Here is a 12,901-nt window from a genome sequence, read left to right as displayed (position 1 = left end):
GTCTTGAATGTAAATAGTTATTTATATAGTTAAAAAATTGATCACGTACAATTTCTCCACAAATGATACTTCTAATTTTAACATTTTTAAAATGAAAAGTACAGTACATATGTTGTTGTAAACAGACAATCCTCAGCAAGTTACAAAAGGAAAAGTGGAAAAAAGTTAAGATGGAAAGAGAAAAGGTTGCTATAAGGAGTATAGCTTCCATATTTGTGTATTTTTTGCTATATATTATATTAAGCATCAACATTATAACAAAAATAGCTTAAAATTGCATCTTACGTGAATGTGTGTGAAAAAAATGTGTGTCATTTTCAGAATCAGCACTAAAAATTGCATAGAAATCGATTAACAAAATTCAAACAATTTTCAAAAAGTAGTTTTGCTTGGCCATGTTAGTGAATTATTAATTATATCCTAAATATTAATTATTTTATTTTCTTTTTTAACAAAATGAAAGGTAAGAAGCTTAAGTCACGGCACTCATCTTTTTTTGTCTCGTTGTCTATTAACTTCGTTGGTTTTCGTTCTTTCCGGTTGTAACTGAAGCACTGCCAATGACCATAAAATATTTAGTCGTGTTGATATTACTGCTTTACAAAAATCAATAGACTTAATCATGCCATTACGTAAATCTAGAGAGGCTAGATATTTAGAAACAATAAATTCGTTGTCGATATCTCGAATAAATATGACCAGTTGAGCCGCATTAGTAAGCATCGATGTTTCCCTATATCTACGATACGCTTAGTAATTTATTTAAAAAATTAGACATTATATGACAATTATGCTTTTTAGAGATTCTTAACCCTTTGGGCGCTGTTTTTAATAAATTAAGAAATGAGTTTTATTATTCATAAACTTATCCTGTTACTTTAAAAAATACAATGAACATGTCAATTTATATCTAAAGTTATTATTTTCAGTTCATAAAATTTAGAACGCGTTTTTACGATGTACGATTGATAACTCCAGTGCGCACGTTTTATCGTATCGACTTCGACAACCGAAACTGCGAGCTCGTCGGCTGTCGGGCGGCGGTCCGCGACTTCGAGGCTTCGACGAGCCCGTCGCGTCGCCAGTGTCGTCAGTGTTGCCAGCGACCGAATCCGGAACGAGCGTGCTGTTGCAGTAGATTTTGCAGCGCAAAAGAGCCAGAGAGTTTTCTAGCGACCTCCCCGAAGAGGAATGACGTTGAGTGCCTCCGCGGCATCGTATCGCAATCACAAAGAGACTATATCCACCGGTAGAAGACGCAATAAGAGTAGCATGCCGTCGTTAATCACCAGTAGTAATTGGTGAGTGTCAGTGGCGAGTGTAGTGAACGGCGGCCATTGCGACCGAGTCGAGTCGCGTCGACCGCTCGACCGCTCGACCCGGTCGAAGGTGACGACGATGACGATGACGCGGGTGCCTTTCGTCCGACCATCGCTGACGCAATCGTCAGTCTTCGGTCACCGAGGGGGCTGCAAGTAAAATTGTGTTTTTTAAAATTGACGCCATGTTTGCAGCGAGCAATTCCAGCCGACGTCCGGTCCCGTAGCCGGGAGCAAGCGCTCGGCCGCCTCGGCGGGGGCGGCCGAGTGTTTCTCGGTGTGCCTGGGCGCCGGGCCTCTGTGGTGGTCCTGATGTCCCCGTCGAAGACTCGCCGCCTCCTCCGCCCGACCCCGACTTCTCCCTGCCGCCCGACGCCCCGCCGGCCTCCGACCCGGAGGCCGTTCGCTACCGCGAAGAAGTGAGTACCGAACGCCTTCACCGCTAACCGCTCAGCGCTCACCGCTCTTTTCTCGCGCAGGTCGTCGCTAAGATCGTCGAGTTTAAGAACGTCAAACCCGTCAAGATCGACTTCACCATTTACCTCACCGAGACCACCCACAGCGTCTGGGAGACCGTAAGTTCTCTGTTCACCGTTCCACTTTCTTTCTTCATACTCACCGCGGTCCACTTTCAGATACTTCACGACTCCACCCTGTACATGACTGTGCCGCCTGTCCTCAGCAACGGCTCCAAGGAGTCCTTCATCTCGCTGCTCGAGTTCGCCGAAGAGCGTCTGGGCTGCTCCAGGTAATTCGAAGCCATCCCCCCACCCCCACCCCACGCGTCCCTTACTTCCGAACGACTAACGCCTGTTCTGTTTTAGATGCGTCCTCTGCGTCCGAAAGACGAGGCAGGACCGCGCCGCCCTGCTGAGGGCATTCATGTTCATGGGCTTTCAACTGCTGAGCCCCGGCGGCCTGGGACCCTCAGCTCCGGCCGAGCGCCCCGACTACCTGTACATGGTGTATGTCATCGAGTAGACATCTTTCGTTTCGCATTTAATCGCACGCGGACGAGGGGCGTCACGAAATCACCGTTTCATCTAATCGCATATATATATATATATCCAATCCACGAGCGGAGGAAAAAAAAGAAAATAATCGACAAAAATATAAAAAAAATAATAAAATTTTATAAAAGCTGCAAAAAAACAATTGTTACGATTTTAAAGATACGTTTAGTGAGATTTATTTGTCATTTAGGTTTTGATTTATGAAAACTGTATTGTCACTTTTTCCGGGCGGGCCAACGTATATTTTCTACTTATGCGCAAATTCCATTTTGTTCGGTGCACTCGCATGTTGCGTATCTAGGGTTAGTTTCTACTCGCTCGAGTTACGAGACGGTTTATTCTTTTAGTTTAGGAGTGTTTACTTTTAAGGGGGTTTCGCCGGTGATTTCGTTTGAATCGTTTGTGATCATACTTTTATTATTATATACTATATTATTATATTCGTATGCGACATATGTTCGTTTATATTTTTATCACTTTTAATTGAACAAAATGTAAAACTGTCAATTAAAATATATAAAGATTCAGTTAAGACGGTGTTTTATTTGACGAGATCGCAACCATTTTATATTATTTATCCTGATAATACATATCGTTATCGATAATATTTATTTATATTTTTGGTAAACGTTTGTAATTTCGATTAAATATTTACTTATCAATGATATTTGGATATCATTCGCTTTTAGTGAGAAAAATACGTATAAAACAATTTAATTCCCTTTTGTCTCATTATGCACTTAAATAAAATGTTGGGAATGACTATTTTTTTTTATCAATAAAGCAACATTCTAATATACACATGAATAAAATAATCATAGATTGATAAATGTGAGACGTAAATAAAAACAATACAATAAAATGTTGAGAACCACTGAATATACTTAATCCGTAAATCAAAATATACTCTAATGTAAATATAATAATCATAACTTGATAAAAGTGAGACATGAATAAAAAAAGCTTATAATAACAAGTTAAGAACCACTGAATTTACTTTTTTAACAAATCAAATTTACACTTGTATAAAATAAGCATAATTTGATAAAAGTGGGACATAATTAAAAAAAAATATAGTAAAATGTTGAGAATCACTGAATTTGCCTAATCAATAGATATAAAAGTAATTGAAAAATTAACAACAAAAAAACGTAAAAATGAACTCACTTCCACAATGTATATACACTTGGTTCTCTTTTTATGCGGTAGATACGTTCCACAGGAAAACGCATAAAAATAAATCGCACAAAAAAAGACTAGACACACGTATAAAAATAAAGGATACGTTCCATAATTTTTTAAAACCGCACAAAACTAAATCAATGAGTTACAATATACCGAAAATCGCATAAAAAAAGGTTTATTAAATTTCAGAAAAATAATTAGTCTTACCATATTCTTTCTGAAATGTTTATTCATAATTTTATAAAAACGTTAACAATCATAGACAAGTTTATTAAATTTGAGAAAAATATAATCTTAACATATTCTTTCTAAATTTATACGGAAAAATTTTACAAAAAAAAATACAGAAAATTTTTATAAAAGTTAATCTTTCTTCACATTTTTTCTTTATAATTATCGTCGCTATATGAGAGTGTTTAGCATAATTTGCGAACTGGTTCGAAATCACTTTCATCACTAGAAGAGATAGTCAGCATATCAGATATATGTCCTGAAGATAATGATTCTTGACAAGTAAAATTAGTCTCAACTTCGCATGTTGATTTTTTCCCTTTGACAATATAATCAGTGATTAAACTTTGCGATGGTTTTGCTAATTTTTTGTACAATTCCTGATATCCAGAAATGCAATTCTGAATCTCGCGTTAAAACTTGAATGCTCGTTCAGAATTATCATCTTTTTCGATGAAATGGTTTGCCAATTTACTGGAAAGTTGAAGACCTTCTCGAATTACACTTGCAGTGAGTGTGACTGGAGTTTCATCTTCTTCCGATTAATTTTCGTTTTCTTGTTCTTCAACGGTATCAAGAGTTATACCAATGATATCATTGTCATTCATGACATTATCCTCAAGTAATTCGTCTAAATCGTTTTGGGTATATGTTTCAAAACCTTCCCCACCAATTTCATGTGCTAAAGAAATTATTTCAGCTAAAACGATACATCCGGAGACAAAATTCTCCGAAGTTCTTACCCTTTTAACATGTCAAAATGGTCTAAAATAGTTATTTAAAAAAAATGCTTCTTGAAATAAAAACCGCATAACTTCAAAACCGCATAAAAATAGTACGCATAAAAAGAGGACTGAGTGTATACTAAAAAAATAACTCAAAACGGTTAAAACCTTTATTTTGATCAATTTTTTATATTCAAACCTGAATTTTTCTTTATAAACTAAACCTCGTAAATATCTCGACTTAGCCCAGAAAAAAATGTCACTCGCAAAATGGTGGCCAATCAAAAAACTTAAAAAATCATAAAATGTTTAGAAATAGAAACTGCATTGAAATAGTTTATTTTGTCACAATAAATTAACCTTTTGAGCGGTATCGCCATACATGAGGTATGTATACAGTGGTCGACCATTCACCACTTTTTAGGTACCGCAGATAATATTTATAGAGCCTCTGAATTGATATAAAAAATTCCATAAAAGCCGAATAATATGTAAAATAAATTAACGTAATTTAATAATAGAAAAGTGTCGAAATAAATTATTAAAACATACTAATACAAAAAACAAATCAAAGCAATAAAACGTTGAGAATCACAGTTTTTTTTATTATTTTATAGTTTACTACAAATGCAATATAAAATAATTATTGAAAAATACATAAAATTAACTCACTCTCCGGTGTATACTAACAAATGTGTACAAATTAACTCACTACTCTAAGGGTTTAACACATTCGTCAGCCATACAAACTTTTATGAAAATTGCGATTTTTCAGTAAACGGTTAACAAACGTTAGCTTACATTAAAATATATCACAGAAGATTTAGCCTAAAAATTAATCTACGCAGTTGGAGAACGTTTGCTAATCTCGTTTTGAATATGTCAGTCTTTCGCCGCTTTTCCCGTCCGAACCGGGAGGGGCGACTCTCGGCGGGAAGAAACTGTAGGGAGAAAACGCCGGAAAGTTTGGCTGAACCGCTCGATTGTAATTTTGCGCCTCCGCCGTCCCGCGCTGAAGACTGCGAAAGTTCTCGAAGAACTGTCGAGGAGCCGGAAAACGCGGGTACATCTCAGTCGGATTCTGCGGATAGTTTCTCTCGGCGATCGCATAATTTATGGGAGGAGGGATCTGCTCCTCCGGGCCGTAGTAGTGACCGAGTTTCCTGCGGTTTTTCGAAGTATCGTAATGTTCGTACTGAGACTGCGGACGATTTTGATACGCGCCGGCAAAGCTTCCAATGTCGGCGAAATGATATTCGACGCTTTCGCGGCGGTCGATATTGTCGTTTGTCCGAGGATTACTGCCATAATACGAAGCATAGGGCGGATGAACTGTGTTTCTCGAACCTAGATATAGATTCGAGGTTTCCTTCGCCTCGTCCGATACTATCGACATCGAAGGAACGTCGGTCGGCATCGATCCGTCTTTCGACGACGCGTCTCCATGTGACGGAATATTGTTATCAGTTATTATTTTATCTTTGTTTTCGATGCGGTCGACGGCGTCGAAAATTTCCGAGCTGTTATCTAGGACGACGGGATCGGGGATTACAGTGTTGTTTTTTTCACATTCTAGTATCGCTTTTTTATCTTCCAGCGGAGCGATAGGAACGTCGTCTATGTCGTCTTCGACAGGTCTAATCTCGCCGATCGCGACCACGACGTGGCTCTCCTTCAGATGACGGTTTAGCTTGTCTTTCAGTTCGAACACCTGCGACGAAATAAAATTAATCATTTTCTATTCGTTCGAGCGGTCTGAGTTCGATCGGTTACCTGTCCGCACAGAGTGCAGAGATGCTGGGGAGCTATCTTGGGGACGTCTTCGTTTCGATGCACCGTCGCTAAGTGCTTGTTGAGGCTCTGCGACGTCCGATAGCCGACGGAGCAGACGAAGCACGCGTACGGCTTTCCGGCTATGTCGTGGCGCGCCGCATGAGAGGCCAGCCTCTCGGCGGAGCCGAAGCCCCGGTGGCAGGTGTCGCATCGGAACTCGCCTCCGTGGATCAGCGCGTGCTTGTGCAGCTCGGCCGGCGAACCCCTGGCGGCCGGACACAGTTCGCATTTGTACTTCTTTTTATCCTCGTGCAACTGCAAAGAAAGAGGAGTGTTAGCGTGCGCCCGAAATTTTAATATGCGACGGCGACCGACCTTGACGTGGGCGCTGAGCCTGGACGCGGTGAAGAAACGTTTAGGACAGCCGGGGCAGGCGAACGAACGAGGCCCCGCCTCGTGCGAGTTGAGCCGGTGCCTGCGAGCGCTGCTGGAGGTGGTGAACCTCGCTCCGCATTCTCCGCAAGGATACGGCTTTACACCCAAATGAGTGCCGACATGATATCTGAAGTCTGCCACCCGCGCGAATTTCCTATCACACTTGTCACACTCGTACGGCAGTTCACCCGTGTGTGTTCTGAAACGGGGAACCGTGAGCATCGAACTTGCAAGAGTCGAAACGCAACACCTACCTGGAATGCTCCTTGAGTCGGAACGGCGTCGAGAAACACTTCTGGCAAACTTTACACTTCCACATCTCATCGTGCAAGTTCAAATGCTGCTTCAGGTCGCAGTCTCTCACGAACGCTGCATCAAATTTATTTATTTTTAAACGATTGCATAATTTTTATATGAGCAATAATCAATCGATGCGACTAAATATTCGCTTTCCATGTATACCTTAAATGAGTAATATTTTTTTGTTTTATTCTAAATCTTACACCGTAACTAGGGATTCCATTACCGGTAATACCGAAACCGGCATTACCGGTTTTTGATGAAAACTACATCTTCGGTATTACAAAATAAAAAACCGGTAATTACCGAAATTTATTAATTTCGTTAAAAATTATATATTTTAATTATATTTTAAGTCCTATTTCTTTGCTGACTGGCATTTCATGGTCTACGTCTACATCAACACAAAACAGATGGGTGTACATTTCTAAGAAGCTTTTATATTTTATGACCCCCAATATACCTAATTTATCTGGACGGATTGGAGTCAGCGAATGGCCGTCGGAAGTAATTCCGATACATTTGACAGTTCTTTTGAATAGCAGGTAAAAAAGGCCGGCCGGAAAGGCAAGATCTTTTTCGGTATGTTTCTCAAAAGAGTTGCCAAATTTATACAGTTTTGTTTTGACATCCTTGCTGATCAGTAATACGCGCAGCAGAAATTAGCACAATTTATTCGAAAGTTTTACAATTTCTACACAACCCAGAACAACAAAATCACAATGATCACAGCATATTTAAATTACCTTCGAAAACAACGATAACCAAATTAATAATAGAATTGATAGAGAAATTAAATTTATATGAAGAGGAAAATGAAAATGAAGATGATGAAAATCCTGAAGAAGTTATTTTAAATGAAGATATGCCAAGTGACAACAATTTTTGCTCATTAAAAGGAAAATTATATAAAAAAATGCATCAAAATCTTAATTATAATGTGCGAAATGAAAGAGTAAATAAAAGCTCGAATTACCAAACTACGATTTGCAAAGAAATGAAAACTTTTTGCGAGGAAAACATTCGTGGTAAACATTTAGAAATGGTTTACCAATATTTAAAAACCATTCGTCCTACTAGTGTAGAGTCCGAGAGAGCCTTTTCAGCCGCAGGATTAATTTGCACGAGAATAAGGTCTAGGTTAGCGGACGAAAGTTTAGGTACATTGTGTTTTTTAAAATCCTATTTTAATACAAAAAAATATTGTAAATAAATTCATTCTATTTTTTTTCTGTTTCTTTTTATAAAATATTTTGATTTAATAAACGTAATGTAATGATTTGAATGTATGTATTGTAATAATGTAATAATTAGTTTTAATAAATTGTTTGACCTCCTCATTGTTATTCAATTTTATCGATTAATATTACATTTTCAAAAAAAATGTATTGTGTATCTTTTATAAAATTTAATAAGTTTAATGATTATGAAAGTAATTAACAATTAACTAACGTAAATTATCAAATTAATTAATTATTAATAACCAATAGTTAACAAATTAATGATAAATGAAACAATTGGGAGAATTAATAATAGAAGTTGAATAAAAGAAGACGGTATTACCGGTAAAAACCGGTAATACCGTCGATAGAAATATTTTTTTCGGTAATACCGGTATTGCAAAAGTCGGTATTTTTGGAATCCCTAACCGTAACGTAATAGCTGTAAGCCGAATACATTACAACGGGGTAACGCATTCGAAACCTACGAACTATTATAGTATTTACTAAATATAACCAACGTTCCCTCAAAGCTGCGCACGTGCGCGGCCACACCGCAATTTATTTATATTTTATATATGCTGTTTAAACGCTTAAGTCGAGTATACCGTTTGATTGGGTATGAAAACATAATTAAAAAGTGATTTTTCATTTAAAACGCATCAACTTTAAGCAATTTAACTAGCTATAATTCATATTCAATTATACATCAAACATTTTTTTATTTAAATTTAGCAATCTTAATAAATCCCACAATCTTTTAAAGAAAAAACGAACTTTAATTGCATTCGAATGAATTAAATGGGCTTAAAATGAAGAAATATAAATATTGGTAAGGTACAGTAGCCCCCAAATAGCACGGTAAATTGGGGACATGCTATGTACTGAACATATTTATACGGCATTATTAAATTATATAAAAATATAAATTTAATTATGTGGCTATAGTCATATTATTAGAATTATATTTTTATATAATTTAATAATGAAATCATCCTAATATTTTTATATTTTATACTCTATGGTATAAACCAGGGGTGGCCAACCCAAATGATCTTGCGGGCCACTTTGGAAATGCATCATAACTCCGCGGGCCACATATAAAATTATATATCCCCATATTAGATTAACATACACTATAGACATTTTATTGGAGTGAAAATTTGAAAAATAATTAGTTATTATTATTATGTTTACTATTCTTCTTACGTGTAAACATGTAAGAATAATAGTAAAATTGTAAAAAAAAGGGCCGGAAAAATGTTCAAGGCGGGCTGCGGGTTGGCCACCCCTGGTATAAACGATGGAATATGTAGCTCGATACCCTTTTTTAACAATAATAAAATTAAATAATATTATAAGATAGCAAAAATGAAAACAAAATTAAATTATAAAAATAATTTAATTTTGTTTTCAGATGTCAAAATGAATCTAATTGTTCTGCACGTTCAAACGAATTCAAACTTGAACGGCTTTCTAAATCAATTGCGACTGAAATGGCTACGTTAAAATCTGAGACATTTTTATTATCTGTCAATCTAATTCATATTGTGAATTCGCTGTCGGTAAGACATGGGATGAATGGAAATTAGATTATTTATTTTTTGTTGTAATATAAATTATGCCATTGAATTTGTCGAATACATAAATGCAAAGATTGTGGATGAAATTAGGGCATCTGTATTTCATTGCATAATAACAGACGAAAGTGTGGCTATTTCTGTTGAAAAATAAATAATATGATGTATAAAATAAAGACCAGGGTCCGAATTATATTACAAAAAATATTTTTTTGTATTATTAAAGCGGTCAAGATAGCCTTTCCATAGTAAACGAAAGAAGGTATATATATTAAAAATAATATTAATTAGCAAAAAGTTATCATATTTCCTTCTGACAGAGCTTCTGTAACGTTTTAAAATAAATCAGTTGAGTAAACAGCACTGTGTAGCTTATAAAGCAGATTTAGGAATAGAGGGCTCCTAAAACCGGGTGCCCATAATCAATGAAATAGAAACACGTTTACGGACAATATATACAATGTTCAGCAGGTCATCTGTAAGAATTGAAACTCTGAAATTTTAGATATTGACGTTAAACATTTAGGCCTCTGAATGAAGTAAGGTTGTTATCTAGGTACTTTACATTGAACGTTGATAAGAAATTTTGCCGTTTTAATGAAATACTGTAAAGAACTAGTTGAATTATTTAATAATCTAATAAATAAATATTGTTTGAAATATCTCGAAAATTCGCAATATCGTGTGATATATGTATGTGATAATATATGATATATTTGGAGATTAACTAATTTTAAATAAAAAAAATATAAAAGTACGATTTGAAGCCTATGGAAACGTATCAATTAGCAAAGGGCAAAATCAATCAAATAAAAGCGCAATATTTAGATGGCGTAGTTTCCTAGGGTGCAGAGGTTCAGGATACAATTTTAAATTTCAATAATAATATACATTTCTGGAATTCTTGAATTAATTAAATTGTCATGCCATCACTTAATTGAAAGGATTCCAGAGGAAAACATTGCAGAGTGAAACGTTTTAGATCTTCATGTCACGAAAAACGATTTAAATACAGAGAACGGAAAAAACAGTAAAAATATAAAGCTGGTAGTATAGAAACATTTAATGACATAATTATATATGTCCTTAAAGATGAGCAGTATAAAAACTTTTAGTTTTGTATGATATTTGTGGAATATTTCAAGCATCAAGAGCTGAATGAAAATATGGATTTAGCTTGATGAATGTTATCAAATCTAAAGTACGTAATAAATTAGAGATGAAACATGACTTGAAAACAAGATTTTAAAAACAAATTTATTTATTAAAAATATTTTTAATACTCTCGAGTTTTGCTATATATTAATAACCGTATTCTATAAATATATAATATCATCTGAGATTAGTAGTAGCATTAAAAATATTTAATTTTATTAAATATAATATATGTATGTATATATAATAAATTAAAGTTCATTTAAATGTGAAAATTATGCAATTATGAGAATTATGTATTTTGATTAAAACAAAAAATATTTTATTAATTATAAACAATTACTGTAGCTCGCTGGGGTTGGTTTTTATTATTATTTTGATAATTAAAAATTCAATTTTACTGCCGGTATCAGTCGAGTACGTGTTATGGTCTACTCTGTTCCGCTCTTATAATTTCGGAATCGATAAGCGACAAGTCATCCCATACTCACATTTTCCGCACAGCTTGCATATCACCGGTTTCTCTCCCGTGTGCAGTCTCACGTGTTCTTCCAAGCGATACGCCGACGACAAAAGCTAAAAACGAACACGAAAGTCACGGAAGAAGCGACATAACGTCGGCGTCGAACGATTCGTACCTTGCCGCAGAGGTCACAGGAGAACTTTTTCTTCTCAGCCGCGGGACGCTCCGAATGATTCTTCTTAATGTGACGCCTCAAGGCGGCCTCCGTTTTGAACGTGGAGTTCTCGCACAAGTAGCAACTGAACGAGACTCGACGATAATGAAAGAAAACATAAATACGGCAGTGAATTAATTACCTATAGGGCCTATTTCCCGAATGTACGTTGTAATGATCTTCCAGATGGGTAGTTTTATCCGTCGTGTAAGTGCAAATGTTGCATTTGAATTTCTTTCCGTGACTCTTTCTAAAAACGTAAAGATATTTAGCGAATTTGGCAAACGTTGCGCGCAAACAATATATAAATTAAGCAAACAACGAGATGTCACCTCATGTGAGCGTTTAGTTTTTTCCTGCTCTTGCACGCTTTATTGCATTTGGGACAGCGTATGAGTCGGTTAGCAAATTGGTCTAACTCGCCACTAAAAATGCCACATTAATTAGCGTCGTTACGCATACATAGCTGGAAAAAATAGCACACGGTCGAGCTTGTCATACCTTTTAGCGACGGAGCTGTCGTCGATGGGCGTTTTTTCAGCATTATCGGATTTTTCGAACGCCGCCAGAGGAATATTATCATCGGAATCGTCGCTATCGCCCTGAAAATTAATTTTAGAGTATTTTATTATAAATGTGAAGTATGGTATCTATTACCAAAAGAGAGAATATTAAGATAGATATCAGAGCCTTCCAAAATTGTCAAAATATTAATACTATCGACTTGTGCTTGTTTATTATCATAGGTAGTAAACGTACAGATAATACGATAGAGCGCATGGAAGTACATCTTACATTTTTTTGTCCAATAAATATCGTTAGCTATCAGCGAACGTTGATTTAAAAGTGCTTTGAAACCGTTGGATGGATTAGTTTAATTAATAATTATATTTTCTAACATTAATTTCACTATTATTCAATGATGCAATTAAGTAACGGGATACATTTTATAATCTCAGTCTGCTTTTATTAATAAAATAAAATAAAATAAAAGGGCGAATTTTCGTATTATCTAAACGAACCTCTTCCTCTCTTTTGAGCTCTGCGCCGCAAAACTCGAACTCCATGGCTGCGGAATATCGATCGTTCTGACAGCTTTGGCCCGAGCGCCCTTCGACGCGGCCATACCCTTCGATCGAATCCCGTGACAGCTCACCGGTTTGACTGGCAAAATCGATACAAAAAATGGTCGATTTCGCCCGTCGGCTGTTTTGAGCTTTTCGAGTACGAGTGGTGTGAGTGTGTGCGTACGTGCGTGTGCGTGCGTATTTAGTAAACAGGCAGCGCC

The 12,901-nt window shown here is 36.3% G+C and overlaps 2 protein-coding genes across 2 annotated transcripts; one reads left to right on the top strand and one right to left on the bottom strand.

The window, feature by feature from the left end:
- Window positions 1–1,092: 1,092 nt before the first annotated feature.
- Window positions 1,093–2,864, top strand: Oda (Ornithine decarboxylase antizyme). Its single transcript, XM_088199669.1, has 5 exons — window positions 1,093–1,301; window positions 1,515–1,738; window positions 1,799–1,894; window positions 1,955–2,067; window positions 2,144–2,864. Exons 4-5 carry the CDS (start codon window positions 1,979–1,981, stop codon window positions 2,298–2,300), a joined length of 246 nt encoding a protein of 81 aa, XP_088055795.1. The 5' UTR covers window positions 1,093–1,301; window positions 1,515–1,738; window positions 1,799–1,894; window positions 1,955–1,978; the 3' UTR covers window positions 2,301–2,864.
- A 2,193-nt stretch (window positions 2,865–5,057) lies between these two features.
- On the bottom strand, window positions 5,058–12,703 carry LOC148229013 (uncharacterized). The gene is made up of 10 exons (XM_088199664.1): window positions 12,636–12,703; window positions 12,115–12,215; window positions 11,946–12,038; window positions 11,756–11,863; window positions 11,575–11,698; window positions 11,428–11,512; window positions 6,936–7,050; window positions 6,622–6,880; window positions 6,247–6,561; window positions 5,058–6,184 (listed from the first exon to the last, which is right to left on the bottom strand). Exons 1-10 carry the CDS (start codon window positions 12,678–12,680, stop codon window positions 5,336–5,338), a joined length of 2,094 nt encoding a protein of 697 aa, XP_088055790.1. The 5' UTR covers window positions 12,681–12,703; the 3' UTR covers window positions 5,058–5,335.
- Window positions 12,704–12,901: the final 198 nt, after the last annotated feature.

The sequence above is a fragment of the Plectrocnemia conspersa genome, unplaced genomic scaffold (assembly GCF_051122295.1).
Source record: "Plectrocnemia conspersa isolate PC_06_02 unplaced genomic scaffold, ASM5112229v1 ptg000012l, whole genome shotgun sequence".
Taxonomy (NCBI): Eukaryota; Metazoa; Arthropoda; class Insecta; order Trichoptera; family Polycentropodidae; genus Plectrocnemia; species Plectrocnemia conspersa.
The sequence above is the reverse complement of the archived record's forward strand: the minus strand, read 5'-3'. Positions and strand labels throughout refer to the sequence as shown.

What these genes read in the sequence shown, in the direction of transcription:
- Oda (XM_088199669.1), top strand. Translation starts at nt 1,979, where the DNA reads ATGACTGTGCCGCCTGTCCTCAGCAACGGCTCCAAGGAGTCCTTCATC. An exon ending in GAGCGTCTGGGCTGCTCCAG is followed by an intron (nt 2,068 to 2,143) that starts GTAATTCGAAGC and finishes GTTCTGTTTTAG; the next exon opens with ATGCGTCCTCTGCGTCCGAA.
- LOC148229013 (XM_088199664.1), bottom strand. Translation starts at nt 12,680, where the DNA reads ATGGAGTTCGAGTTTTGCGGCGCAGAGCTCAAAAGAGAGGAAGAG. An exon ending in AAACTAAACGCTCACATGAG is followed by an intron (nt 11,864 to 11,945) that starts GTGACATCTCGT and finishes TTACGTTTTTAG; the next exon opens with AAAGAGTCACGGAAAGAAAT. An exon ending in CGACTCAAGGAGCATTCCAG is followed by an intron (nt 6,881 to 6,935) that starts GTAGGTGTTGCG and finishes TCCCCGTTTCAG; the next exon opens with AACACACACGGGTGAACTGC.